Source organism: Phacochoerus africanus, chromosome 8, assembly GCF_016906955.1.
Source record: "Phacochoerus africanus isolate WHEZ1 chromosome 8, ROS_Pafr_v1, whole genome shotgun sequence".
NCBI classification, from domain to species: domain Eukaryota; kingdom Metazoa; phylum Chordata; class Mammalia; order Artiodactyla; family Suidae; genus Phacochoerus; species Phacochoerus africanus.
Window position 1 is genome coordinate 167,197,245 of NC_062551.1, and position 27,868 is coordinate 167,225,112.

Here is a 27,868-nt window from a genome sequence, read left to right on the forward strand (position 1 = left end):
CACTCATTGTATCGGGAGCTATAAACTGCCAAACTGCTGCCGGGGGGCCGGTGTCCCACTGAATCCTCAGGTAAATAGGGACTAGACCCAAAGAGTGACTGGTGAGGAACGGAGGCCTGACTTCAAATCTTTCTCTATAAATGTAGGTTTAAATCTGGTGTCTATGGTTTTAAAAGGGAATTCCAATTTCTGGGAAGAACATAACTGAATGGGAAAATGCAAACTCCAGAAAAACCCCGCCAGCTAAGACCTGGCTGTGGAGGGCAGTGCAGGGCTCCTGGGCTCTGTCACTAAGAAGAGAGAGGGGCACCCACAGAAATGTCCCAGAGGCTCAAGCCAGTCCGTTCTTCTGAAGGCCTGGCAAAGGGTGGGAGGCCTGGGAGGTGGCGAGCTGGTTACAAAACACCAAGTAGTCGGAACTGGCTTTCTGCACCAAAGGGTGTCCTGAGTAAGGAAGCACAGCTTACGTTTGCCAGCCTGAAAAGGCCTCAAACCGAGAACAGAGAGGAGGGAGAAAACAGACTCACGCATCGGGAAACATGAACGTCAGTGCATGAGCTGAGTGGACTTTCTCCCAGGCAGCCACGGGGAAGCGGCTAGAAACCCAGAACCTGCAGGCTCAGATGCTGAGAGGGGCAGAGAGCATGGGCCACAGAAATGGGAACTTGAGACCTGGCGCAGGATGGGAAGGGTGGGTGCCGAGGCGTCACTGTGTGCTGGGGAGACGGAAGGTGGGCCAGGGGAGCGTCTCCTAGCTCCCAGGACTCAGGCCAGTGAGTGAACGTGACCGAGAACAGGCCAGAAGACAGGGATGGGAGGAGGCCCAGGGCAGGGTCCTTGGGGAGGAGAAAAACCAAGCACGGTGCGAAAAGGACTCTTCCCAGGCCGGGCACCACACGGGGCTCAGAAGAGGTCAGGGAGCCATCGGGACAGCAGCTACGAAGGGCCAGGCCCAGGACTGCTGTGTGCGGATGGACGTCAGCGTGGAAGCACAGAAGCCGCACGCGGGCATCAGCTCGTGAGAAGGTGCGCGGCTTGTGTCTGAACGCAGCCGTGACTCCCACAGGGGGTGTGAGGCTTACAGAAGGAGCATGAGGGCGGCAGGCGCAGGGCCCGGGTCCTCACGTATGTGTGCGGGCCTGTGGGATGAATGCGCACGAGGCCCGAGCCGCCCAAGGGGGACCCAGGAGGAGGGCGCGTGGGCCTTCACCTGCCGTGGAGGAGGCGGGGAGGGCAGGAGAGGTGGGCTCACCTGCGGGCGGGTGAGGGGGGCCGCAGCGGCACCAGCACAAAGCCCATGCTCTGCAGGTACTGCACGTACTGCTGCAGGAAAGCCAAGCTCAGCTCCTTCAGCCAAGGCTCCTCCCGGGCGCCTGGCGGAGGCCCGTCCGAGGAGTCGCAGCTTGCGGGGCCCTCTCGGCTCCCAGACCCTGACTCAGGGCGATGGCGCCGCTGTGGGAGTGCAGATAAAGAGAGGCTCCAGCCACAGCGGACTCCCCTCTGGGCCGTGGAGGGAAAGGAGGGCCCCAGGGGGCAAAGGGAGGTCCCACAAGAGAAAGCCAGGCGTCTGGAGGCTCACCTGCCCCTCGGGGGGCCCAGAGGTCTCCGGGGGCCCGTGCAGCCAGGCTGCTGGGTCGAAGAGCAGGGCCGTCGCACAGTAATGCACCAGGCGGGACGACTGCTTCAGGGTCTCCAGCTCCCCGGCCTGGGGACGTGGGCAGTGAGCACTAGGCGGGTGGCCAGGGCGGGGTCAGGGGACGCTCCTGGCGGGCGCGGGTTGGGCCACTCACACTGATGGGCATGCTGGCTGGGGCGGAGCGCTGCTGCCACGTTACAAACAGGTTCTCCATCTTCATCTGGCGCTCCAGCTCTGGGGGTTGGAAGCATCAGGAGGGGCCCCCCAGGAGTGGCCACCCCTCTCCCTGCCCGCTGCCCGGCCCGGCACCCTCACCTCTGCGCTCTGCCATCTTGATCTCCAGGAACTGCTGTCCGTGGAAGGCGACGGGGTCGGGCGGTCTGGGCGCAGGGCCCAGGGAGGAGCTGGGGCGGGCGGCCGCGATGTCCCTCAGGGCCTCGTCGAAGGGGAATGTGTCCAGCGGAAGGGGGCCCCCGCCCCGAGAGGACCCGCTCAGCCGGCCCTGCTCGCGGCTCAGCGGGGGGCTCGCGCACCGGATGAGGGTCTCTGCTTCCACGGTCGGCAGCAGGAATGGGTTGGGCTCCTGAGCGAGACGGGGCCGCACAATGGGTTCCACAGGCTTTGCCCTCAGACCTCGCCTCCCCCCCCCCCCATGGCCTCCTCCCTCACACTCTCCCTCCCACCACCTCTGCCCTCAGTCCGCCGCTCTCCTGCTTCCGAGCTGGTACTGCCTTTAACTGACCCCCGAGGAGAGGAGGGCCCCGAGCAGCAGGCACCTTTTCGTCCCGCACCGGGAAGTCCAGCTGGCCGTAATGGTGGAAGAGCCCAAGCTTCTGGCTGAGGAGGCAGAAGATGAGGTGGGCCCGGGCGTTCTGCCACTGCACCAGGCGGACCAGTGCTCGGCCCAGTGCCGCCCCCAGGTCTGGAGCCCAGTTGTAGGTCAGCAGCTGGAGCTGGAAGTCAAGGCTCAGCGTCAGTGGGCTCAGGGCCCCCTCTCCCCACCCAGTTCCTGGCCCCACGTCTACCTTCTTGTCCGTGACCTCCAGCAGCAAGAACCTCTGCCGGGGAGCACTCCGCCCCGAGTTCCCATCGCCTCCCGGCTCGAAGCGCTGCACGGCTTTGGCAGCTGTGGGGTCAGGGAGTGGCAAAATGGGGGGCTAGAGGCAGATCCCCCAGGATCCGTCACTCTGAGCACCCCCCCACCCCCGCCCCAGGCTGTGCCCTCACCCTGCTGGGTGGGTCTCCTCCACTGCAAGAAGTTCCTTCCCAGAAGGAGCAGATGCCGCTTGGCTGCTGGGCGGGGCGTTGGGCCCAGCTGCCCAAGGGAACAAGGAGTGAAGGTCTCTGGCTCAGAAGCCCTAGTGGGAGGGAGGGATGGGCAGAAAGCAGACTGGGGATGGCCCCCTTCCCCGGCCAGCTCCCCCCGGGCCTAGGCCGCCGCCTCTCCCAGCTCAGCCTCCGCGAATCCCCGGACTCACAACTGCTGCTCAAAGATGCGGACCCTGGTGTCTCCGGCCATCGAGGAGACCAGGGCGGCGAACTCCGACAGGACCGACGGCAGCAGGAACCGCGACACCATGTGGGTGGAGCTCCTGGACACCGAGGCGCATCCTGGATCCAGGACACTGAGGTCACGGGGGGCGGGGGGCTGCAGGACGCGGACCCGGCCACGGGGCTGAGGGTGGGAGAGGGCGCTGGGGTCTCACCAATCTGAACCATGAACTCCATCCAGCGCTGAGCGACCCAAGCAAACACAGGCTGCAGGGCCCCCACTTCGCCCTCCTCCAGCTGTGTGGTCCTGCGCCTAAAGACAGAGGAAGAGGAAGAGCCTCGCACCCACCCACCCACAAGATGTGTTCACACACACCCCATGCTGCCCGCGACTTCACACCACACACACACCTTTGTCTCTGGGCTCCGGACTCCGGGCCCACTGTCCGCTCAGTCCCACCGGGAGTCCGGACACTTTCTGTTTTATGACGCCTCCGGCCCCGAGTGTCTTCTGGCCGATCCAGGACGATGTCATCCGTAGTTTTGGGGGAACCCAAGTCCCCACATTCTGTTTTACTCTGGGGGCAACGCAGTGAATGAGGAGGGGCTCTTGGGAAGGGGGATGGGGCAGAGGATGCAGGTATCATGGGCTGGTGACACGAGCCTGGAGGATTTGGAGGCCTGGGTTCAGGCCCTGGAGGCTAACTGAGCAGCCCTGGGCAGCCTGCTCAACTTTCTGGAGCCTCAGCTGCCTCACTGGGAAAAGCCCAGCTGACGTCTTTTGCAGGCTGTAAGGACCTGCCAAGAGAAGTGGACGTGAAGGCGCTCAGTAAGCTGCGGCTCTCTCTGTGGCGGTGGGAACTTGTCACATCCTGCAAGCTTCTACCCAAGAGACAGGGTAGTTTTATACAACAGGCGATCTGGGGCAGGGCCTGCAGGGGAGCGGAGGAGGAGACAGGAGGCAGGCAAGGAGGCAGATGTCACCTTCACCACCTCCCCCTTGCTCCCATTACCAGCATGTCCCAGAAGCTACGGCGGCCGGCTTTGCTGGGGGGAGTCGCGGGCTCGCCAGGGCCAGGGCCAGGGGGAAAGGTGCCAGCGCGGCCTGCAGGGCTCTTGGTTTCCAACGGCCCGCTCTTGAGACCTCCTGCAGGCACCAGACAGTACAGATGCCATCTCTGACCGTCATCAACACCCTGAGCCCCGGGACTGGTGTCAGTGACGTGCCACTTGCCCTACCTGCTGCTGAGGGGCAGTATTTGCAAGTGACAGTGCGTGGCCGCGAGAAGGGAGCTCCCGATCACACGCCCCCTCCCTAAGCGAGTGACCAATCGCGTGCACACCTTTCTGCCAAAGGTGTATCACTTGGCCGACGCCGGGAAGGGCACCGACAATCGTGAACGTGCGCTTCGGGGGGGACCCCTGCAAGGTCTTCCACCCCCACCTGAGCACCCTCACCTGCAACACTGTCTGGCCCGCATACCTGAGGCTGTGTCCTCGGTACAGAGCGAGGCTGGCAGCAGCCGGAACTCCATGACGGCGTCGGCCAGGGCCTGGCGGGCGGCTGCGCGGAGCTTCTCCTCCAGCTGCACGATGCTGATGTTCCCCTTTCCCCACACATCCAGTCGCAGCCGCGGGGCCCCATCCGGAGCTGGAGGAAAGAGCCGGGGCTGCTTGAGTGTGTCCCTGTTTCCATGGCACTCACTGACCCCCCCTGCCCCCCGTCCTACCTGAAGAATTGTCTGGCACAACCGAGCAGCGCGTGACTTGAGTCAGCTGCTCAAATTCCTCCTCCTGCAGTGAGTCTGGGGGCCCCGGAGAAGAGGGGGGCCACGATGCCAGCGAGATGGGGGCTCCTCCCTCATCCACCAAAGCTACAGTGATGCAGGCGACCCCTGGGTAGAAATCCACGGGAAAGCTCAGGTCTGGGACTTCCAGGCGCTGCCCCTCCCCGCCCACCCTCCTCGGCCCCAAGGCCACGTAAGGGCCTCTCGGCCACAGGAACAGGCTCCCCCATGCCCGGCAGTGCCACGGCCCGGGCCCCGCGCTGTACCTTTGCCCCCAGTGCCCTGTCCTCCAGGCTTGTTGTACAGGTAGATGTCCCAGTCAGGAAGGCCGCCCTGGGGTGGGAGTGGGTGCTGGGGAGAGAACGGCCACTGAGCACTAAGACCAGGCAAGGGGACCAAAGCCATCAGGGAACAGGGGTCCCCCGCGGGGGATGGGGGACAGGTGTATGCGGAGGCATCGGCAGACCCAGGTGGATAATGAAGTGGGAGCACAGGTGTGCCGAGGTCCATGGGCGAAGGTCGTGTGAGGCGGGGGGCATCTGTGGGAAACGGCGACACAGTAAGGGTGCAGAGGTGGGGGCCATCGCACCTGGAAGTGGTTGCGGCTGTTGCTGTCCGTGTACTTGGGGGAGTGCAGGAAGACGAGCAGGTTCTGCCGCAGGTACCAGGCCAGCGCAGGGAGCCAGGGCCTGCAGGAGGGGGGCAGCGCCAGATGCAGCACCTCCGAGGGGAGACTTCCGGGGGGCTGGATGAACTGCAGAGGGGGATGGGGGGGTCAGCGCTGAAGGAGGCGGTTCCGGCAGAGACCGGCCCTGCGGCCGCGGCAGAGCCACGGAAGGACGCTGAACCCGGGAGGGAGCTGACCTCCACATCGGCTGGGGTCAGCTTGCAGTTCCGGACAAGCATGACTGTGATGACGTCCAGCGTGGCCTCGTCCAGGCGCCGACGCAGAACCCGCACCAGCTCGTCTGTGATCTCGGGACCTGGATGCAGCCGTGGTGGGAAGGTGACCGAGGGTGCAGCTCGCCCATCCCAGCCCTTAGCCCCAGACGCAAACCTTTCCCCATACACCAGAGGCCGGCGCCGGGCGGGTCGTGTGACTGTGGACCAGTGGGAATTACCTCTCGGAGGCTCAGGGCCCTCCTCAATTCATGGCAATGATGATGGCATTTACCTCAGAGGTAACCGTCTTAGCCCAAGACTAGGAAGCATTAACTGAGCCATAAATAAATTAAGCGTGCCAGCCGCCTCCTAGACACCTCAGGTACAATACATCCCACAGCCAACCCATCCGCTTCACCCTAAACCTGCCTTGTGGCTGGCCAGTGGGACCGCCATCTAGCCCCAGGTTAGAGACCCCAGCGTCAACTTTTACGGCTCCTCTTTCCCAAGCTGCACTTCAATCAGCCACGGGTCCTGCCCTCCGCATCACAGAGCCTGTCCTTTCCCAGCCGGCTCCTGCTGGAGGGGGGCCCGGAGCAGGGCACGAGCTAGGGCAGGAAGATGTTCCGGCGGATTTGGGGACCTCATCCGGTCACGCCCGCGCCCTCCCCGCAGCCTTACCTGCCTGCCCTACGCCATGCACCAGCAGCTGGATGTGTCTGTCCACTTGGCCCACAGGACGAGCAGCGTCTGAACCGCGGCTGGAAGCCACGTCCAGGGGAGAACGGGGACCCTGCAGGGAAATCCTGGTCAGGGCCCGGCTCCAGGGGGCATCAGGGAGCAGGGGCCATCAGGGAGCAGGGGGGATACGTGCCGAGGTGTCCTCCGAGTAGATGGGCTCCTGGCTTCGGGACAGAGCTAGAGATGGGGGCAGGGTGTCACTGTCCCACGAGCGTTCAGTGCAGGACGTCTCCAGGAGCCTGGGCAAGAGCGGCAAGGGCTTTGGCCACCGCTCCTCTGGCACCGTGTCTGACCCGAGCGGCAGCCCTTCGGCCCGGGGCCACTTACCGCAGGTAGTACACAGCCTTTGTTGCTCGCTCCTGATACACAAACATGTTCTTCCGGTTCACCACAGAGAAGGCGTTGAGCACGGAGCGCAGGGCTTGGATGGCTACGGGGGCACACGGGCTCGGGAGGCTCCCTTCTCCAGAGGCCCCCCCTGACCCCCCAAATCCACCTGCCCTCTGATACCAACCACATACCCCGAGAGACCCCCATGCTGGGCCCCATTTTGAGGCGGGAATGGACCCGGATCACGGTTCCCCACACCACGTCACAGGAGAAATGGCCAGGGACAAACTGCATTGTGGCTGCTAGATAGCCTCGCGGTCCACAGCTGTCATCCGCAGCATAGTCTGGGGGGAGGGAGACGGCGGCTCAGAAAGGGGACACAGCCCTCTACCCTCAGAGCCTTCTCAGCTGTCCTCACTCCCCGGACTCCTCGGGCCTGTTACTCTGCAGAGGGCGAGACGGTCGTTTGGGGTAACAGGACGGGACCATGCCCTTAGGAAGTCAGGTCACGGCACAAAGGTTTTCAGAACTATCTCAGGGAGACATGGAGAAGCTAAGAAGAGGAGTCAGGACGGGCAGAGCATGCGCGGGTCCTGAATATAAGGCCAAGACACCCTGAGCCTGACAGAACGCAATGCGTAATATATACCCTCCTGTGTATTCCTTGGGACTTGCGTCAATAACCCCACCTGAACAAAAAGGGTGTGACCCTTACACACACGCGCGCGCGGCAGAGTGCGGGAAACTACGTCCTGTGCTTTGGAGGGCTGCTAACCCAGAGATAAGGGCGGCATGGCGCCATGCAAGAGCCCACGGCCTTGATGGACCCTTTCCCAATTTCCTGGTTGATGAGGAACCTTCCAGCAGGTCAAGGTGGCAATTTGGTTTCCCAGGGAAGCTGCTGTCAGATGCGAGCAGGGGACTGGATCCCCAGGAGGCTGCAGAGTCTGGAATGGGATGCTGGTTGCTAAGGGTTTCAGTGAAACCATACGGAGACATTAAAATGAGGACGGGCTGGGTCTGGGTTCCAGCTGGGGGCCCTCGTGAAGTAGAGTGTTCGGCTGTCATAGCTCATTCCCAGTTTGCAGAGGGTGCCTTCAAAACCCTGGGAAGCCCCCAATTACGGGGACTCGGCTTGGATATGAACGCATCCTAGGATGTGCTGAGGGACACGCTCCCCGGATCTGTTAGGAACGTCTGTCTACAGACCTGCTAAGCATGTTAAAAATAAGGAGTGGAGTTCCCGTCGTGGCGCAGTGGTTAACGAATCCGACTAGGAACTATGAGGTTGAGGGTTCGGTCCCTGCCCTTGCTCAGTGGGTTGACGATCCGGCGTTGCCGTGAGCTGTGGTGTAGGTTGCAGACGCAGCTCGGATCCCGCATTGCTGTGGCTCTGGTGTAGGCCGGGGGCTACAGCTCCGATTCAACCCCTGGCCTGGGAACCTCCATATGCCGCGGGAGCAGCCCAGGAAATAGCAACAACAACAACAACAAAGACAAAAGACAAAAAAAAAAAAAAAAAAAAGGAGTGATCTGACGTTACTTTTAGACCAAAGACAGAACCGCAAAGGAACGGCATGCTCTGGCTCTCCGCCGCCGTGAGCGGGGTGAGAGGCCCTGAGGAGCAGGAGAAGGGAGCAGAAGCTGGAGACGGCAATCACCGCCTGGCGTGGATGATGGCACCGCCTAACCGCGGCCACAGGTCTCCGAAATCCCCCAAGCTGCTGTGCCTGCCCGTCTGGAGGGACAGCCAATCAGAAGGCACATCCTCCTACCGGCCCTCAGGCTCCGCCCCTCTGGGTTTCTCACCCGGGACCTGGCCTACCCGTCCACCATCCCTGCCCCTTTCTCAGCCCTGTTACCCGGCAGGCAAAAGGTGGTCCTTTTAGAGGACAAGGGAGGCCAGGGAGAAGCCTGCCCTTAGGAAGGCAGGTCACGGCCGGCGCCCCTTGCCTCCTGTTTTCCTCAACCTCCCCCCACCCCGTGGGTCTCTGCCTTGCTTTAAATTCCTGCCTTGCCTCCCATCTTCCCTTCGTTTCTGCCGTATCGACTTTGTCTCTCCCTTCACTGCCAGGCTACTTGAAAGAGAGTGACTGGCGGCTCCTCCTTTCATGATTCTATTTCCTCTGGCTTCTGCTCCCAACTCTCCGCCGACAGCCCTTTCACTAAAGTCACTGATGAACTCGCAGCAGCCAGATCCGGATCCTTCTCTGTCCTCTCCTCCGTGCCTGCCCTGCGTCACCTGGCGCCGACGACCAAGCGACGGTGACTCTGCCCGCAGCGTCTCCCCCGGGTCCTGAGTAAAGGAAAGGGCAGCAGCATCCCTCTGTGCGGGGGGCTCCTGCGTGGGCCTTACCGTCGCTGGGCGGGGGCGCCCGCTGGCGGGAGTGGTAGGGGGTCTCGCTGCGCCACAGATCTTCCTCGCTCTCGGCCACCAGCAGAGAGTTACACACGTGACTGTCGTGAAGATCCTGGAGCAGCAGCCGCTGGGGGGGCGGGGGGGGGGGGGCAAGGTCTCAGGGACGGAAATAGCCCCTGTCCTCGGGCGGTGGTGGCAGGGAACGCCCATGATCGCCGGGGGTCAGGGGTCAAAGAGGGCATCCGGGAGCCCTGGGAGCCCAGCGGTGGTGTGTGAGCGTCGCTGGGCTCCGGGCCCTGGAGCCCAGTTAGGAGCGTGTGTCCCTCTTTGCCAGCACCTGTTCACCATCCTTCGGGTCTCCGCCTCAACATCTCTTCTCCCGAAGCCCTTCCCTGAGCCTGCAGAGGGTCGGATCCCTGTCTTGTGCCCTCACGGCCCTCTCTGCTTTGCCTCTGGAGAAGCCTTCACAATTGCAGCGGAAATAACTTGTGGGATTTAGTTGTTCCGTGTCTACCTTCCCCCGCCCCCACACAAGCTCCAGAGTCAGGGTTTCCCTCTGTTTTGGTCACTGTCAGGTCCCTGGTACCAGCAGAGTGCAATGAGAGGGGGCGCCTCGTGGCCACTGGGAGGAGAGGAGAGAGCAGCCCCCTCTGGGGGTGGGTTAGGGAGTTCCCCAGGCTGCAGAGAGTCTGGGGAGAAAGGGCATCTCAGTAACTGGGGTCAAAGAAAATGTCCGAGATGGATCCACAGCCTCTGAAGGTCGAGTTCCTGGGAAGCCCTTCCTCCCCGGGCGTGTCTCTCGCCGGGAGAGCCCCGCCCCTGGCTGCCTACCTGGTTGACCTCCCGGCAGATCTCCCCGACTCGCCGCACCAGGAGCTGCTGCAGGTGGCGACACTCGGTGCCTGGCCCCCCATCCTCCCGAACCAGGCTCCTGGGAGGGACAGATCACACAGCGGACTTCGGTGGGGGGAGTGGGGGGAGGTGTCGCGGGAGCTGGGTCGAGAGGAACCATGAAAAGGAAGGGAGACTGGACAAAGGGAAATAAACATGATGGGAACTGGGAAACACGGAATTCTCAATAGCGATTCTGGAAGCCTGGGCTCCACGCTCGCCTTACAGCGTCCATATGGGTCCCACACTGAGGCTTCCATCGTGCAGCTTGCATCTTTTTTATCCTCACATCTTTTTTTTTTTTTTTTGCTTTTTAGGGCCACACCCACGGCATATGGACGTTCCCAGGCTAGGGGGTCCAATTGGAGCTGCAGCTGCTGGCCTACACCACAGCCACAGCAGCACCAGCTCTGAGCTGCGTCTGCGACCTACACCACAGCTCGTGGCAACGCCAGATCCTTAACCCACTGAGGGAGGCCAGGGATCGAACCTACAACCTCATGGTACCTAGTCAGATTCGTTTCCCCTGCGCCACGACGGGAGCTCCATATCCTCACATCTTCTTTCTCAGAATGGTAGTGCCCCCCTTCTCTCAAGCCCCCCAGTCCCGTGATGAGAGCAGTATTGAACCAGATGCCTAGGTATGAATCCTGGTGCTGCCACTTACAAACTGGGACCTTGGGCAAGTATTGAACTTATCTACGCTGCAGCTTCTTCACTCAGACCCAAGGATAATGCCTCGCAGGGCTGTTACAGATTAAGTGAGTTGATCCACGTGAAACACTTAGAACAGTGCCTGACGACAGTAAGTCCTCACTCGATACTCTTTATTTTCACTCGGCAACAGCTCCTGCAGCTGCTCCGAACTACAGACGTTTTAATGCTCGGCCAGAAGCCAAAATCCTCGTCCGCTCTTCGACGCCATCAGGAGAGTGGAGTGATGGGCTTTGCTACTTGGGAAGTGGTCAGGAGCCCCCCAGCCGTAGAATACCGTCAGACCACCACCCAAACCCTCGGTCCCAAGTCTAGCCTTCCGACGACACGGAGGGGGGTGCTGTGGGACCGGGGAGAGGAAGCTACTATCAGGGTCAGGGTGCAGGGCTGGGCTTCTCCTTACCGCGCGTGCGCATACACTTCCACGCGGTCCTGCAGCACCCGGACGATGAGCCAGAAGTCAGGCAGGCAGGGCCCAGGGAGGCCCGTGAGCGAAGGCTGTGGAGGCGCCAGCCCAGGGGGGGTCCTCAGCGCGAAGGGGGCCTTCTCCCCCAGGGTCTCACTGGGACCCTCACTGTCTGAGCCACTGCTGCCACCATCATAACCTGTGTCAAATGTGCTCAAGTTCAGCCTCATCTGCGCCCCCAAGTGCGTCGGCTTGGCGGCCCCTGCAGCTTAGTCCCTTCCCATGGCCCTGCCCAGACCTTGCGCTGTGCAGCCCCGAGTCCCCTTCCCATCAGCTCAGTCCTCCACGCCCCCCGCGCCCAGCTTACCTAGGTGGTCCGAATCCACACTGCCCTGACTGGACATGAGGCTGAGTCCCTGGCTGGGCCCAGGCTGGCTCCCTGGGAAGCGAAGGGACATGCCTCTTTCAGTCCTGCCTAGGACGCCCTCTGGACCCAGAGGCAGGGCCAGGGAGGGGCAAGTGCTCTCTTACCTCCCTGAGACGGGCTGGGCAGACTGATGAGCAGGGGGCCCTCGGAATCCTCTGGGGAGCCAGGGACTTGGGGGCTGGCTGTCAGGGCCTGAGGGGCAGGAGGTCAGGATGGAGCACAGGCTCCAAACGGCCACCACCACTCGCTCCATGCCATGGTCAGCCCAGAAGAGACTCACCCCCGCTTCGACGCCTTCCGCCCTGTCCTCAGGGCTGTGCCAAGCCCAGGCTGCCGAAGGGGGCCCCCCGTGGGACCCGCCTGGCTGCTGGCCAGCTGCCACGAAGAAGAAGCCGCTGTCAGGGTCCTCGAGAAGAGCGTGACCAGGGAGGTGGAGGCGGCGGAACTCCTGGGGGGCAGGAGCCAAGGGCAGAGTTGAGGCAGGAGCAGCCCTCCCTGTCCGTGGCACCCCGCACATCCTCAAGAGGCCCTCCCACCTGGTGAGGCAGACACGCGCATCCCCAAAAACGTGCAACAGGTCCGGGGGCAAGGACGCGCTGGGTCTCTTCCCACTGAGTGGGGCTGCCAGGCACAGAGTCGGGGACAGACGGTGTGGGGAGGAGGTGGACTTAAGAGAGGGCCTGCCAGTTCTGCAAGTGGATTCCGGCGAAGATGGGCCCCCGGGCCACCAGGGAGCGTTCGGAGGGTAGCATACCTCCTTGAACTGTGTCAGCGAACGCTCGGGCCCAAACACAAAACTCAGCGGCAGCGTCTGGCGTAGGCAGGTGGGGCGTCCGGGGGAGCCGTGGATGTGGGCGGCTGCGCGGTGCAGGGCAGGGCTCTGGGGGATGCCCCCTCTCCGCAGCGCCCCCACCATCTCGTCTTCCAGCAGCCAGCGGATCTACCGTCAGAGAGCAGCCCGGGAAGTGGCCAAGGACGCCTCCCACGCTGACTGGGCACCCCTCATTCCTAGACTAGAAGATCCTAGAAGCTGCCCTGCCTCAGAGACCGAGCGGGGCCTCAGCTGGGGCCCAGGGTACAGGCAGTGCCCAGCCCACCGTCTGAAGGAAAGGGCCTCAGAGTTGGGGGCTGTGACTTAGGCTGGCGGAGGGAAGGCCCTCACCTCACTCACGGTGGTCTCAATAGCCAACCTGTGCGGCCCGGCCAAATTAGACAGTCCTGGGTGCCTACGTGGAAGAAAAGCCGAGAGACTGGTTTCCAGAAAACACAGCAGACGGGGAGCAAGGCCCTCCGAGGGAGAGAAGGCAGCACCTGTCTTCTCCTGGAGGTGGCAGTGGAGGCCCCAGGCCATCATCCGACGGCTGCCCCGGAGATCGTGGGAAGGAAGCACTGCTCTCAGACGTCGACCTGAACAGGGTGGGCGCAAGGTCGGAGGTCAGCAGCTATCATCCTCCCGGGGCCTTCTCAGCCCTCCTGCCTCCGAATCCTTCTGGTGCCCTTAGTCCCCAGGTGCCCTTAGACTCCTTCATGGTCCCCCTGCCCCAACGCAGCCCCAGACCCCCCCACCAAACTTGCTGCCACACCGGTGGTGCTGAGGGTCTGAGGTTGGCGGGAGCTCCACTTCCAGGGGCAAGGTCAGCACGAAGACATCCAGAGTGACACTGAGGTCCCTCAGGGGAACTCGGCCTCCGACGAGGGGACCCTCCAGACTAGAAAGCACCTGGCCTGGGGGAGGGGGAACGTCAGGCGTTGCCGGGCGCCCTGGGACAAGCGCAGATTCCAAGTCTCCAGTGCAAAAGAGTTATACTCGCAGGCTCCCCTCCACCCCCAGACTGGCCAGGACCTAGGGCCTTCCTGAGGTAGCCCCCCACACTCACCCAGGCAGGTGGGCAGGCTGCTCACGGGGACTGAGCTGTGCTGCCCGCGCAGCCGCACGGAGCACGTGAGGTGCAGGAAGAGGGGCGGCAGGTCATGAGCGAGGCTCTCGGGCCCGGTGGGTGAGTCGCCCCCCAGGATACTGAAGGAGTCCTCGTCGGGGTTCACGGTGTCTGCGTCCGACAGAGAGGCGGAGTCCAGCCCAGCAGGCCCCAGGTCTGGTTCACGGCTCTCGCGGTATTCCACCTCCAGCTCTGGGTCACTCTCAGTGACCACACAGCAGGCGGATGTGTCTCCTAGAGGTGCATGTGGTGTGGTCAACGGGAGAGGCTGGCAGCGGGGGCCCCCACACCCTGGCTGGAAGCAGTCTTCCCACCTCTACCCCTGGCCTACACACCTTCTTCTCCCATGAGCTCAGCCTCTGAAAACTCCAGATCGCTGACTTTTCTGTCTACTGTGTCCCGGGGGCCCTCATCCTGGGCCAAAGAAAGAGACAGCTGGGCCCAGGGCGGCGCCTCAGGGAACCAGGAGTCAGGAGGATCTGGGCGGGCCGGGCGGGCCTCTGGGGCTGCAGGTCGAGGGCGGGAGGGAGGGAAGGGAGAAAGCCACTCACCTCGCGCCTGCTGGACGGGGGGCAATAGAAGAAGTAGTGGGGGTTGGAGGGCACTGTGCGGAAGTGGAGACCACTGATCTCCAGGAACTTCTCCTGTTTGGGCGTTGGAAAGAGGCTGTGTCCGCCACTGCTGGGCAGCACACGGCCCCGCCACCCTAGAACAGACACCTGCACACCCCACAGGGACGCTGCCCCCTCACCCTCCCCAAGCTTCCCACCTGGATGAGGCTGTGCAGGGCATCGTGTGCCTCCCCCCTGAGCTGACAGACGTCTGTCAGAGAGATCTCCAGGCCGGGGTCTGGATGGCCGGGGACTCGGGTGCTCTGAAACTCAGGCTCGCTCAGGTCCTCGGTCTCTATGCTGAGTGGTCGGGGTGGGGTGGGGTGGGGTGGGGTGGGGGCGGAGAAGGGTTAGGAACCATCAAGGCCTAGAAGAGCCTGCTTCCCAACTGGGGGCAGCACACGCCTGTCTCTGCCTCCAGGAGGGGAGCTCAGCACACAACGGGGGCAGGAAGAACAACCCCTGCCCCCCCCCCACCCCGATTGGGCTCTAAGCGCCCCACTGGAGTGGTCCTCAGAGGACTGAGTCAGGATGGCTGGGCCCCGGGGAGAGGGAGCGTTCATTCACCGTGACGGAGGAGCCCAAGCAGGGAAGCAAGGTTTGGTGGGAAGAAAATGCAGCCGTCTAGCGGGCACGAGCTGCGGGGGGATCGAGCCCTCCAGAGACAGAAGCGGGCTGGACTTCCTCCGTGTCCTCGGCCCTCCACTCTGTCGGCCTGTCTTTCTCCCTCCCTTCGAGAGTTTTGGCCTCCGTGAAAGTCAGGTAAGTTTGGGGGAATCATTGCTATTTTTCCATGAATGCCCTCAGAACAAGGCTCTACTTTCACTGAGGCCACTGGCAACGCCCTGCCCAGTCCTGCTCAACACGCCACACCAGAACAGGAGAGCTGGGGGAGCCAGGGAGGGAGGCTGCCACCAGTGCCAAACGGGAGAGACGCCTGGGCTGGCGACAAAGCACGAGCGCCTCCGGGGTGCTGGGTCCCGCTGTGCCCAGCCACTGCCCTGGCTTGGAAGGCCCCAGCTTACAGGGACTTGGTCTGTGTGCCCCTTACACTCATTCAAGGCCCATCCCAACCTGGACTCGGAAGCCAGGACGGCTCGCTCCCGAGGCTCGGGGCCCTCCTCGACGCTGCTGCTGAAGAGCCCGGGGCTGAGAGGACCAGGGCTTGGGGGTGCGTGAGGCAAACCCCGAGTGTGGCCGCACAGCGCGAGCAGGAAGGGGGTGATGTCTATTTCCTGCAGCAGCTCCTCACAGGCATCCACGGCTATTAGCAGGTCCTGGGAGGTCACGCTCTGGGCCTGCTGCAGGCTCCGGAACAGCCCTGGTGGAGACGGAAGGGGCCACGAGGGTCATGCTCTGGAAGGGCCTTGCCAGGCTCCATGCCCGTAATCCCGCAAAGCCCCGCTCCTCCCCGGCCACCTGCTCCCGCACGGCCTGCTCACCGCGGACGTAGCATCGCTGCGCGTGCTCCTGCAGCAAGGCACAATGGTTGGCCGCCTCCTTGTGCCTGGGCTCCATCCAGGCTGAGGAGGGGGAGGGCTGGTCGAGGAACTGCGTCCTGGGAATGGGAGGAAGGAGACAAGCCCCCCTCAGTGAGGTCTTGGACTTGCCGTCCCCCCGCTTCCCAGCGGATGTCCCCTCGGTCCCCACCAAGTGTATTCACGGCCCAGCGAGTTCCACTGGGCGCTGAAGGAAGCCCAGCTAGGAGCCGGGAGGACGTGGCAAAGGAGCTGAGCCCTGGCCACTGACCATCAGCTGGTCTGTCCCCTGAGTGTGTACCAGGGCCGCGGTTGGGGGCCGTGGCTGGGGGCCACGGCTGGCATAGGTCAGCACAGGGGGCGCTCACCGGAAGACGAGGTCTCGGGGCGCCTGAGGGGGCTGCACGCCAACCAGCTGCTCCCTCAGCGCTTCCAGAGCACAGCTGTAGATGTAGACAGGACACCGGGGCCGGGGCCCATCGGCGGCCTCTGTCTGTGAAGCCTGACGCCCAGTGCAAGCCTGGACATCGCGACGGAAGGGCGGGCTCGGCTCTCCTGGATGCTGGGCACTGTCTGTGGGCAAGAAGGAGCACGTGGCCTCGAGCCCTCTGCTCCCGTTTCCGCAGCTGCTTAACTGACCCCCGAGTCAGCAGCCTTACCGCCAGCCGGGGTGACACTGAGGATGGGGACCTGGGGCTCTGCAGCCTCGGCCCCAGCTCCTCCCAGACCTCTCAGGGCGGAGGCCCCGTGCCCGTCCCCGAACTTGGGCCTTGTCTCCTCTTGAGACGGCCCCTCCAGGCCATAGGCAGCCAGATGCTGGACATCTAGAGGGAAAAGGGGCCAAAATCAGCTGCCCGGCGGGCCGTGGAGTGAGCCCCTCACCTGCGGCTGAGGGGCTTAAAGAGAGAGGCCGGTGGTTGGTACCTGGGAAGGTGGCGGGGAGAAACGTCAGAAACACGTGCTGGGGGTTCACGAGCCTTGCGTAGCAGCGCCACTGAGGGGGCTGGGCAGAGCTGGCCGGCCTCAGACTTTCGAGAGGGCCTGGCCTCTGTAAGAGAGAGACGCGAGCAGAGCTGTCTGTAAGGGACCACCCAATGCCAGCTCCCTTCCTCCGCCAGAGGGTCCCTCCTGCGGTGGCTTGCGCGAGCAGGGACCAAAGGGAGCGGTGGCCTCCTGTCAGGGGCAGGAGGCACTTCGTATCCCCAGTGATGGCAGCTGGGGTGTGACTGTGCCGGGACCGCAGGAGGTCACGGTGACAAAGGCCTCAAGGGGAGGAGGCACCAGCGCCGACTGGGGCGGGAAGAGCCGGATCTCCAGGCGCCTGGGCCCTGCTGCTCACCTGACCCTTCAGGGTCCCGCCGTCCTCCACTGGTAGCCCCTCTGCACCTACAGTGGGGTAGAGGGGGTGGGAGACAGCTGGGCTGGCAAGAGAGGCAGGGCTCTGAGGTGGAGGGAAGGGGAGGCCAAAAGCCCAGACGAAAAGCCGCCCCGGGGGTGAGGGAAGGCGGCCGGGCTGGAGGCTGGCACCGGGAAGGGGGGCTCACCTGGACTGTGACACGTCCGCCGCAGCACCTCGCGCAGGAAGGCAGCCTGGTCGGCGGCGGACAGCGGGATCTCTCGGTCACTCAGCTCCTGCCCCAGGCAGCTGTGCAGCAGGCACAGCACCAGGTCGTTGGCGGGACAGGGCCCCTCGGCGACAGGGACGCCCTCCGGCTCTGCCCGACACACGCTCCACTCAGCACCAAGAGCCGCCTGCTGCCGGGCGCCCCAGCTCGGCCCCAGCCAGCCCAGCCCCTCCTCCTGCCCCCGCTGCCCCTGCGCTCGCCCGTGGACACACGCTCTCGGAGCTCTAGTAGTCCCGGCTGCGGGCCCGCTAGGCGCGGAGCTCACCCACCTCTGGCGAGCAGGAGGAAGAACATCTGCAGCTGCTGGCACTGAGGCAGCAGTCCCATGAGGTCAAAGCGGAAGGGGGTCTCGTGGACACAGCTGTCTCCACCCGGGTCCAGCCCTGGCGGCGGGGAAGGAGGACCGCGGCGCCCTGAGGCCCGGGATCCCTGCCCGTGGCTGCCGCCTCCTCCCCCCCAGTCTCCTGCTCCTCCCCAGGGCCCCTTCGCCACTGACCATCAGAGACCCTGGGCTCCGGGGGCAGGGGACTCCACTCCTTGCTCTGGCACAGCTGTATCAGGTACTCAAAGCTCAGCATGGAGCCTATGCAGGCAACGTCCCGAGGGTGGAGCTGGGGGACGAAGAGCCGAGGGCAGGGGTCAGCTGCCCTCGGCCCAGAGGACCCCGGCCTCCCGCTCTGAAGAAGCCCGCAGTCGCAGACGTTCAGAACACAGAGACGCAGAGGGGCCGGGAAGCCCGCAGGCTGAGCCACGCCCCAGGGGCTGCCCCTGGCCTGGTAAGAAGGGGTGGGGTACTTCTGAGGGCACTCACGGCGCGAGGGATCTCGGAGTAGGTCAAGTCCCGGAGGTGCCTCCAGCTCTCCGGGCCGGGTCCCACCCGTCCGCACTGGGGCTCCACCCACACCTCGGTGACCAGGTTGAGCTCTGAGTCTCCCTCCAGGGCCTCCACCTCCACGTCGTTGTCATCGTCTGTTGAGAAGCTAAAGGAGGAAGGGCTCTGAGCCCGGGGCGCAGGAGAGCCCACCCGGCCCCACAAGGTCGGGGGTCGGCCCGCGGAGGGCGGGAGGCCAGGGCGCCCAGGACGCGTGATGCATGATTCTCAGGGGGGCTTTCCACGTCTGCGGGAAAAGGCCTCCAAGACAGCCTCTCTGGCCTGGCTCTCAGGGCGGGAGACAGACCTTCGGCGGACGGAGGGGAGGGAGGGGGAGCGAGGCGGCTGGGAGGGCGGGGCCTCACCTGTCCTTGGTGGAGGTCGCGTGGGGGGGGAAGAGGATGTACTGGACCACGCACGTGTGCCTCTCTTCCGCCGCGGCCTGCCCCGGGGGCTCGTTCTGCCACAGAATGGAGGGCTTGGGCACACCCAGCCCAGGCAGAGATCTGGCCCAGCCCAGCGCTGCCTCTCAAAACGTCAGTCTGCTCACCACGCTGCCCTGGGATGGGCCTCGGACCGCAGGGCCCCTGCGAGGCCACCTTTCCGGGGGTCCCAGCCCAGCTCAGCCCTGACCACGGGTCTGGGCGGCGGGTGTCACGAGGGACGGCACATACCTGGATTGGCAGCTCCAGGACCATGCTGACGATTCCTTCCCCGCTGCAGGCGAAATGGAACCCTTCCGAGAGTCGGACTCTGAGGGCCCACGAAAGTGGCGGAGGGGACAGGGTGAGATGGGGGGGGCGGCCCTCAGAGGACGGCCCCTGCCCCCTGCACCACTCACAGACCTTCTGGCAGCCCCCTAGGCACACCTGTCTGTGGGTGGCCCTGCTCAGACCACCGGTCCCTCGGGTGTGGCGGGGCCAGTAGGACCCGCGGTCAAGATAAATCGAGCGGGGGAGGGCAGCGGCTCGCGCCGCTCTGTCCTGGGTCCTCCGCATCACAGTGCAGCGGAGACGGGGGCCTAGAGAGGGGCGGTGTCTGGCTCAGGCCTTCTGCCAGCTTCCAAACCCAAAGTCTGCACCTGCTCCCGCCTGCCCCAAGCAGCCTCGCAGGCTGGTGCTGGCCACGTACTCGGTGAGGATGGAGAGGAGCTGGGCGATGGCGCTGAGCGGCAGGGCGGGGGCCAGGCCCGGGGGGACGCTCCAGAGCCAGCGCTGATGGTAGAGGTAGCGGGACAGCGACGCTAGGCTAGAAGAGGCTGAGCGGCCCGACACCAAGGGCAGCGGCCCTGGTGGCTCCAAGGTCAGCAAGAAGGGCGCCCGGTAGTCCAGGGGCAGCTTCTCATACCTGGGCAACGGGTTCCCAGTCGGTCTCTACTCCTACCCAGCGCAGCCACAGCCCCCCATGTGCTCCTGGCCCCCTCCCACCCTCTCCACCAACCTGATGAGCAGCTTGTCCAGGGGCTTATGCACGACCACAAGGCAGGGCCGGTCAGACAGGGCCTGCTGTGGCCCCAGCATGGGGGGGGACTTGGAGGGAGAGCTGCCCCCGGCGGCGCCCCCCAGCCCTTTCCGTTTCACCTTGGGCGTCGGCTCCTTGCTTTGTACCCGGTGGGGGAAACGCAGGCGCAGGATTTCCTCCCGCAAGTCTGAGACGATCTGAGGGGAAACTCACGTCAGACTCTCCTGCTCCCGCCTCCCACGAGGTGGACAAGGGGCCCACAGACAAGGAGAGGGCCTTCCACCCCGAGCCTTGCTTGATCTAGAGGCTCCTCTCTACGGGCCCCAGCCCCCTGGGGTCTGCGGGGAAGGAGCCATGGGCGCCCCAAGGCTCCGTGGCCTGGGAGCGCGTCAGGGCTGGCTCACCTTGTGCCGAGCCTGTGCGGGCGTGCCGATGGGAAAGCCCAGGCGGAGCACCATGCAGGGGGCCTTGGAAATGATGCGGATCATGTAGAAGGAGGAGGGGGGCTGCTCCGGGCCCCTGGGGAGAGACCGGCGTCAGGGAACAGCCCTGGCTGGGCGCCGACGGTCGAGGAGGAAGGAGGGGCGGGGTCTGGGACGAGGGGGACATCACCCGCCCACCTGGACAGCAGCTTCACGTAGGAGTAGCCCTCGACGAGCACGAAGCTGCTCCAGTCGCGGAGCAGGGAGGTCAGCGAGGAGTGCGAGATCCGGCACTGGACCGTGCTGTAGCGGCCGTTGCTGCCCGGGGTGTGCAGGTGCTTAGGGGTCGGCCTGGGAAGAGGGCGCGCCCTGAGCCAGCCCTCCCCGCCAGGCCCCGTCACAGGGGCGAAGAACAGAGGCCGTCTCCCCCTTCAAGAACCCGCCCGAGGACGTGGGGGCTGATGAGCGGGAGGGCTAGGAAAGGGTCGGAGTGTGTCCGGCCCCAGGTTGCTCAGGGCGTCCTCCCCCTCACTCGCGCTCCTCCACCCCGACGACGGCCCGAGGAGAAAACCCACGTGTCGTGCTCCAGGATTAGCACCAGGCGATGCATGTGCAGCCAGCGCTGCCACGAGTTGGCATCCATGGAGAGCACTGGCTTCCAGTAGGCCGCAAACTGGGCGTGGGAGGAGTCGGAACCACTGTGCTGAAGGCTCAGCACCTGGGGACGGGAAGGATGGCCCTATGGGTGTATTCGTGAATAACCCCCGAACGGGACTTCCTGCTGTGGTGCAGCGGAAAGGAATCTGACTAGGAGCCATGGGGTTGTGGGTTCTATCCCTGGCCTCGCTCAGCGGGCTCAGAGTCCAGTGTTGCCGGGAGCTGTGGTGTAGGTCGCAGACACGGCTTGGATCTGGCGTGGCTGTGGCTGAGGTGTAGGCCGGTGGCTTAGCTCCGATTAGACCCCTAGCCTGGGAACGTCCATACGCTGCGGGTGCGGCCCTGAAAAAGAAAATAAATAAATAAATAAGCCCCGAACAGAAAGAGAACCACAGGGTTCGGGGGTTAGAGATGGCAGTGGTACAAGGCTAAAGAAACCCACGGTCCAGCCTGGGACGGAGGCAAAAACTGCCTCCAAAATGAAGCCTAGGGGAGAATGAATGAGCCCAGGGACAGGCTGGGTGGCCCTTTAAAGCTGAATCCAGGCAGAGGATGGAACTTGCCCAGCGTCCAGCACTGACTTAGGAGGAAAGCTACTGGGTGACGGCGGGACCTCAGGACGAGAACATTGTACGCTCGCAGAAGCGCCTGCTGGGGCTGGGTGTGGACAAGGCACGGGACAAAGGGAGCCAGGGTCTCCGGGAGGTGCCCAGCCCTCGGCGGGTGGCAGTGGTGGGAAATGGCTCATGGTGCGTGCCACGCGGAGAGCAGGCCGGGGGCTCACGGTTGGCTGGGAGACACCCCCTGATGCCCTGCAAGTCTTCACCTCTGACACCCGCGGCCTGCTGAGGAGCCTCTCGCTGCCGGCGTGCAGAGGTGCGAGGGGCTTCCAAGGCTAAAGCTCAGGGTCCTAGCTTGGGGGCCTCAGACTGAAGAGGGGAGGAAAACGAATCCCCTCAGAAGCCCTGTGGTTCTGGGCTCCGGACGTGGTGCCAACCCAACTCCAGGGGGCACAGGGTGCAGAGAAGGCGCGTCAGAGCCGCTCACCGGGGTGGTAGAGCCGGGCGGGATGTAGAAGAGAGGCACGCCGCTCTTGGTGCTGTCGGGGAGCGTGAAGTGTTCCGGGACCGAGGAGAAGGACTGCAGGTGGGCGAGCATCTGGTCCGTCTGGTTAATGCTGCAGCGCAAGGCCGGCCCTGAGCCATGCCACACACGGGTGGGCGCAGCGGAGGGGAGCCCCGGGGGCGCATGGGACCCGGACATAAGCCTGGTGCTCGGGGTGACTCTGCCTGGCCTGCACTGCACGTGGTCCCTCTGCACACGAGACGGGGCGCCCCTCACTGAGCGGCGCCCTCACTCACCTCTGCAGTGTGTTCCAGAACCGCCGGATCACGTGGGTCCGATACAGCGAGCGGATGGGTTGCCTCAGGGCACAGGACACGTCATGCAGGATGTCATAGCCGCCTTCCATGGTCACTTCCACGCGGGTGACGCGAGGGCCCTCGGGTTCCAGGGGCCAGGGCGCCACAGCCACGTACTCGATGCGCATGTTGTGTTTCCACAGCAGCACCAGCTTCACCTCCAGCTGGGACCCTCCTTCGGGGAAAGCCGGGCGCTGGTTAGGGGCTGAGGCCTGCCCCAAGCCGCACCAGCCTCAGGGAACTCTAGCCCGGCCAAAGGTTCCCAGCATGGGTCCACAGGGTTCACACCCAGAGTCTGCCAACTGACACACTCCGAAGTGTGCAGGGGGATCGGAACGCAAAGCCAAGTTCGGGGCCACAACCCCTCAGCTGACTCACCCTGGGCACAGGGAGACGGACTCGGGAAGCTGAATGCTAAGAGACCTGAGCCCTGAGGGCAGCTCAGAACCCACTTGTGTCAGACGGCAGCAGCATCTGTCACCGTGACACGCTTTCATGCACGGGGCAGGAGTGTCTCCCGCTCTGCTCAGACTCAGGGATACAACAGGGCCAGCGACCCCCACCTTTGGTCAGCGCGACCTCTCGGACGCTGTAGCCCTCTCGAAGCCGCACCGACACGGTGCTGACCAAGTCAGCCAGCACCTCCTTCTCGGTGTGCTTCTTGCGGCGCAGGGCCAGGGCGGGGTTGCTGCTCGCGGAGACCAGGTGCTCGTTAAACAGGCGGTGCTGAGAGCCTGGAGGAGCAGTGAGGACGGGGAAGGGGAAGCGCCTGTCTGTTAGCTGACGGGGGGCGGGGGCAGGCTGAATCAATCACGGGAAGGAACAGCGCCCGAGCCCACAGCCCCGGTTAGACTCTCAGTCCCCTGGGACCCCAGCCCCAGGTGGAGTCCCGCATCATCTCTGGGCCCGGCGGCACTCCCCCACTCCCACACCTCCCCCAGGCCGCCCCTCACCGCAGTAATATTCAGGGTTCAGGGCTTCCCCACTGCGCAGGAAGGAGTAGAGGAGAAAGGCCCGGTGGTAAACAGTCAGACCCAGGTTGCCGGGCTCGGGCTCAGGACAAGTGGACAGGTAGGAGCCAAAGGTTGCCATTGCGATGAATTTCATCAGTTCCACATTGGGCACGTGGCCAAAACTGCAGTCATAAGAGTAAACTCCTCCCACCTGAAGAAAGGGAGCACTTAGAGACCCAGCTCCAAAAGAGCCACCAGAGAAGCAAGTACAACAAAAGACAGGGCTGCGCGGCTGCTCCCATGCCCGGCGCACAGTGGGAAGTGGGCCAGCATTCTCTCAACACAGGCCACGGCTGGGCGGCTTTCCTGCCCTGAGTCCTTCAGTCTGAAGCCCAGCACACCCTTCTTGTTCCACGTCAGTGCCAGCCTGCCCCTGTTCACTCAAGATTTTGGCCCCTGGTTCCCTGGATTCTTGTCATCATCTTGAGACTGCAGTGTTTAACCAAAGTGCTTCTCAAACTTTAGGGTGCAGACAAAACACCCGGGGATTTTATTATAACGCCGCAGATCTGGGGTGTGGCCTGGGATTTCGCGTTTCTAACGGGCTCCCTGGTGATGCCAATGCTGCTTATTCAGAGACTGGCAAACTACCTGTGCCCAACTCTAGCCTATCACCTAATTTTTGTCTTTTGGGGGCTGCACTGGCAGCATATGGAAGTTCCCAGGTGAGGGGTTAAATAGGAGCTGTAGCTGCCAAAGCAACGTCAGATCTGAGCCACATCTGCAACCTACACCACAGCTCATGCGATGCTGGATCCTTAACCCACTGAGCGAGGCCAGGGATCGAACCTCGTGGATACCAGTCAGGTTCATTACCACTGAGCCATGACAGGACCTCCTCACCTATTTTTGTAAATGAGGTTTTACTGGAACACAACCACCTCCATTCAGTTTTGTATTGTCTGTGTCTGTTTCCATGCTACACGAGTGCAGCAGGGTAGCTGTGACAACCACATGGCCCATAAAGCTCAAAATGTTTACCAGCTAGCCCTTTACAGAAACTGTGCAGATATACTCTAGATGGTAGATTTAATACCCTGGCCCCTAGACTCCGTAACCCTCATCTCCAGGAATTTCATTCCACACACTTACCTGCTGGCTACGCATTGGCCCTTGGCTTCACCAGGATGGAACCACTTCCTCTTGGCAATTTCAATTGCCACGTCCCACTGATTACACACAATTGTGACCCTTTTTAAAGTTCCTTCCGTCCTTCTCCTGCGGCTGCTCTCTGACCTCGTTAAGGCTCCCAGGCCTTGAACCTCGGCTCTTTTCGAATCGATCCACGTCCCCCGAGGCCTCCTTTCTCAAGCCAGCCCGAACCCCGTGTTAAAGCAGCTTCATCCACATTATTCTCAGCTTCCTAGCCCTCTTTCCTTTTTCTGCTTCCACCTGAAAAACCCCAACTAGGATCACAAGCTCTATACCCAGACCCCATGTGAGAACCCAGTGGATCCCAAAGAGAGAAAACTGCACCGTTGTGTGGGTTTGCACACCAACCCACCACGCCCAACCCAGCTGGTCATCAGGGCCTTCCTCCTCTTCCTGCTGCCCTTTCGGCCCCTCCCTCGCAGCAGCATCACCTCCTGCCCCCTCAGAGAGACGTCAGAGCCCCCCCCGGCCCCGGGAGAGTTCATCTGTGTCTTCACTTCCATCCTGGTCCCAAAGGAGAAGAGACCCGCTCCTGCTCCAAGAGCTCCTCAATCTGTTTCTTGAGCCAACGCTCTGCTGTCAATTTAGGGACTTCACGCCATCTGGCTTCCTTTCCTTTCCCTTATTTCCAAACTCTGCTTCCCCATGGCTCCTCCGGACCCTGCTGAAGTAAGTCTCTAGCTTGAAAGACAAAACCGGACATCCCACGGTGGCGCAGCGGAAACAAATCCGACCAGGAACCAAGAGGTTGCGGGTTCGATCCCTGGCCTCGCTCCGTGGGTTGAGGATCCGGTGTGGCCATGAGCTGTGGTGTAGGTCGCAGACTCAGCTCAGATCCTGCGTGGCTGTGGCTGTGGCGTAGGCCAGCAGCTATAGCGCCGACAGACCCCCGGCCTGGTGGCCCTCCATATGCTGCGGGAGCGGCCCTAGAAAGCGAAATAAAAAAATAAACAAACAAACAAAAAAAACAGAAGAGAACACCCCCTCCTTCCACCCTGTACTTTCCTCTGGCTGCCGTTCTCTCTCACTCCCCACCCGACTGGAACAACCAAATTCCACGCGTCAACACTTGTCTCTATTTCCTTCTCTCTCTGCTCTTGGATCCACTGCAATCATTCCCCCTTGCCACCTCTTCACTGGAAAGGCCTGGAAAAGATCCCCGTGACCTCCTAAGCAGCAAATCCATGAGGCGCCTTTCCTTTCTCACTTGACATGATCTCACGCCGTAACGTGCTACTTTCTTCCCCAAACTCTGACCTCTGCGACGCCAGAAGCTCCTGGTTCTTGTCTGACGCTTTCCCTTCATTCTCTGCTGGGCACCTTTCCTACGAAAGACCTTTTAACACTGGTGGCCCCAGGCTCTCTGAGGATCTCCTCTCTTTTCAATCAAATCCTCTCTCTCTCTCTCAACTAGTGTTGTCTCCTGAGTATCAGATCTGCGCATCCAACTGCCGTGAAGAGCCGTCATGTATACGTCATCACGCACCATGCTGAGCGCTTTAAATATATGCCCTCACCCAGCGGGGTAGGTACCACTATAATCTCCCTTCACAAATGAATCCACCCCAGAAGGGAAGGGAAGCGCCCTAGGTCACAGGGCCGGTGAGTGGAGCCAGGATTCAGGCCGGGCATGCCTAACTGCAACGGTGACGTCTTACTGCTATCCTGCTGACCCGCGGGCACCTCAAACACAGCACGCACACACCTGGATTCATCGTCCTGCCCTCACTCCACCCCAATTGCTCCTCTCTGTCTGCTTTGCTGGCCACTCAGTCATCGCTGGAGTCAGAAACTTAGAAACAGCCTTTTCTTTTCCTCTCTCCCTTCCTTCATTTCTTTCTTTCTTTTTTTTTTTTTGCTTTTTATGGCCACACCTGAGCATACAGAAGTTCCCAGGCTAGGGGTCGAATTGGAGCTACAGCTGCCAGCCCACACCAGAGCCACAGCAACGCCAGATCTGAGCCCTGCCTGTGACCCAGTGCCGCAGCTCACAGCAACATTGGATCCTTAACCCACTGAACCAGGCCAGGGATCAAACCCACATCCTCATGGATACTAGTTGGATTCGTTAACTCACGGAGCCACCATGGGAGCCCCTAGCCCCTCTTTCTTGCTCACCCCGCTCATCTTGCTCATCATACATCATGTTGACCCCGTCCCCTCATTTCTCTGTCTCCAGTCCTGCCCCCTCTCTCTTACCCTGAATTCCCTTCATTTAAGCCCTGACCCTCTCTCGCCTGACCTCTGCAATTAGCAGCCTTCCTGCCCTTTCCCCAGCAACAGGAGGGATCTTTACAAAACACAAATGCAACTTGTGGTTTTCCTTCTGTGTCCCTGCATCACCCACAGACCTATGCTGGAACTCCTAACACAGCAGAAGCAGCTTTCCGGGCCCATGCCTACCCTCCAGGCTGGTTTCCCACAGCTCTTTGCCTCCTACCCCACAGTCTGTCGATCCAAACTGGCTGCAGGTCCCAGAATATTCCCACCCCTCCTTTGCTTACGCTAGTTGGAGCTAGGTTTTCTGACCCCTGCACCCGAAATGGTAGTAACTAATCTAATAGGAGGCGTGGGACTGGAACCAACGGCCAGAAGGTAAATCTCGCACTGTTCTCACTACAACGTACTGCCTCTCACATCCTAGGGAGAGAGGACAAAGGCTTGGTCCTTTCCCACCACTGTACCTATCCTGTTCTAAACAAGATGCCCCCAGCCCCCCCCCCCGAACTGTGATTGGCTTTTACCTGGGAAATCACTGCCTGCAAGAAAGCAACCAGCCACATCCCACTTTGTGAGGTACCACGCCTCCCTCTCCCCCTTCCCAGCAAGTCCTCACCTGCACAAAGGAACACGCCACAGTGCCACTGCGAAGCTGGTTCAGCAGTGTCTCACAGACAGCAACATCAGGGACACTGGTCACCCCATCTGTGATCACAATGATGCCTGGAGCGGGAAACATCAGACTCAGACCTGGGGACACTGTCCAGATCAAAGCCTCAGGGAGGCATCCCAATGACGGGGCCCTAAGACCTCAGTGTCCAGCGAGCCCTTCTCCCTTTCCCCCCGCTCCTCCCTCCTGAGGTCTGGATCCCGATCCCCTCCTAAGTGATTGTATCCTGGGAGCTCTACTCCTCCCGCTCGGGTCCCTGACGGCTGTCGGGGCTGAGGTCCTGGAGATACACACTACTAACCCTCACCTTTCACAAACGAGGAAAGAGACACTCTTGCCTGGGCCCACCGACCCCTCCATCTTTGCTAATGACGCCCCCCCCCCTTCCCGTGCCTCCCGTTTCCCCAACCCCGCCAACATGCCTTCGACTGACCTGCACTAGAGTTGGAGGGCAGCAACTGCAGCGCCAAGATGCCCTGACGAATCATACTGACCAGCCCAAGATCAGCCGTCACCATGGAGACTCCCACTTTCCGGCCAGGGGGCTCCCCTGAGTCTGGGGACTGGTCCTCTGCCTGACCCAAGTTACAGAAAAGACAGAATGGGACAGGTGGCATGGCTGCCCCATCCGCAGCCAAGGAAGAATCTATAGCTCAGCGTTACCCA

The 27,868-nt window shown here is 62.5% G+C and overlaps 1 protein-coding gene across 5 annotated transcripts in view; it reads right to left on the minus strand.

Moving 5' to 3' along the window:
• The window catches only part of SZT2 (SZT2 subunit of KICSTOR complex), a 50,079-nt gene that overhangs the window by 7,329 nt on the left and 14,882 nt on the right, over positions 1-27,868 (minus strand). For 2 of the 5 annotated variants that reach the window (XM_047789386.1, XM_047789387.1), the window contains exons 6-62: positions 27,636-27,777; positions 27,149-27,255; positions 23,101-23,311; positions 22,711-22,881; positions 22,088-22,322; positions 21,774-21,903; positions 20,645-20,787; positions 20,268-20,420; positions 20,052-20,166; positions 19,627-19,844; positions 19,318-19,533; positions 18,861-18,939; positions 18,552-18,646; positions 18,127-18,295; positions 17,812-17,926; positions 17,585-17,698; positions 17,235-17,405; positions 17,030-17,076; positions 16,615-16,738; positions 16,350-16,514; positions 16,059-16,263; positions 15,655-15,770; positions 15,287-15,533; positions 14,371-14,512; positions 14,153-14,245; positions 13,937-14,015; positions 13,542-13,835; positions 13,248-13,389; positions 12,976-13,071; positions 12,827-12,890; positions 12,419-12,604; positions 11,945-12,112; positions 11,769-11,856; positions 11,605-11,676; positions 11,235-11,436; positions 10,058-10,157; positions 9,224-9,353; positions 7,059-7,211; positions 6,865-6,967; positions 6,671-6,776; positions 6,478-6,589; positions 5,779-5,897; positions 5,504-5,668; positions 5,181-5,265; positions 4,858-5,022; positions 4,611-4,778; positions 4,141-4,274; positions 3,539-3,705; positions 3,343-3,440; positions 3,115-3,247; positions 2,864-2,994; positions 2,662-2,762; positions 2,413-2,589; positions 1,952-2,219; positions 1,791-1,870; positions 1,580-1,705; positions 1,253-1,452 (exon numbers count right to left, since the gene is read on the minus strand). In XM_047789386.1, the coding sequence (XP_047645342.1) occupies positions 1,253-1,452; positions 1,580-1,705; positions 1,791-1,870; positions 1,952-2,219; positions 2,413-2,589; positions 2,662-2,762; positions 2,864-2,994; positions 3,115-3,247; positions 3,343-3,440; positions 3,539-3,705; positions 4,141-4,274; positions 4,611-4,778; positions 4,858-5,022; positions 5,181-5,265; positions 5,504-5,668; positions 5,779-5,897; positions 6,478-6,589; positions 6,671-6,776; positions 6,865-6,967; positions 7,059-7,211; positions 9,224-9,353; positions 10,058-10,157; positions 11,235-11,436; positions 11,605-11,676; positions 11,769-11,856; positions 11,945-12,112; positions 12,419-12,604; positions 12,827-12,890; positions 12,976-13,071; positions 13,248-13,389; positions 13,542-13,835; positions 13,937-14,015; positions 14,153-14,245; positions 14,371-14,512; positions 15,287-15,533; positions 15,655-15,770; positions 16,059-16,263; positions 16,350-16,514; positions 16,615-16,738; positions 17,030-17,076; positions 17,235-17,405; positions 17,585-17,698; positions 17,812-17,926; positions 18,127-18,295; positions 18,552-18,646; positions 18,861-18,939; positions 19,318-19,533; positions 19,627-19,844; positions 20,052-20,166; positions 20,268-20,420; positions 20,645-20,787; positions 21,774-21,903; positions 22,088-22,322; positions 22,711-22,881; positions 23,101-23,311; positions 27,149-27,255; positions 27,636-27,777 (8,135 nt within the window). Of the gene's footprint in view, positions 1-1,252; positions 1,453-1,579; positions 1,706-1,790; positions 1,871-1,951; positions 2,220-2,412; positions 2,590-2,661; positions 2,763-2,863; positions 2,995-3,114; positions 3,248-3,342; positions 3,441-3,538; positions 3,706-4,140; positions 4,275-4,610; positions 4,779-4,857; positions 5,023-5,180; positions 5,266-5,503; positions 5,669-5,778; positions 5,898-6,477; positions 6,590-6,670; positions 6,777-6,864; positions 6,968-7,058; positions 7,212-9,223; positions 9,354-10,057; positions 10,158-11,234; positions 11,437-11,604; positions 11,677-11,768; positions 11,857-11,944; positions 12,113-12,418; positions 12,605-12,826; positions 12,891-12,975; positions 13,072-13,247; positions 13,390-13,541; positions 13,836-13,936; positions 14,016-14,152; positions 14,246-14,370; positions 14,513-15,286; positions 15,534-15,654; positions 15,771-16,058; positions 16,264-16,349; positions 16,515-16,614; positions 16,739-17,029; positions 17,077-17,234; positions 17,406-17,584; positions 17,699-17,811; positions 17,927-18,126; positions 18,296-18,551; positions 18,647-18,860; positions 18,940-19,317; positions 19,534-19,626; positions 19,845-20,051; positions 20,167-20,267; positions 20,421-20,644; positions 20,788-21,552; positions 21,573-21,773; positions 21,904-22,087; positions 22,323-22,710; positions 22,882-23,100; positions 23,312-27,148; positions 27,256-27,635; positions 27,778-27,868 lie in introns of those variants that run through there. The other 3 variants (XM_047789388.1, XM_047789389.1, XM_047789390.1) reach the window with 2 other exon arrangements.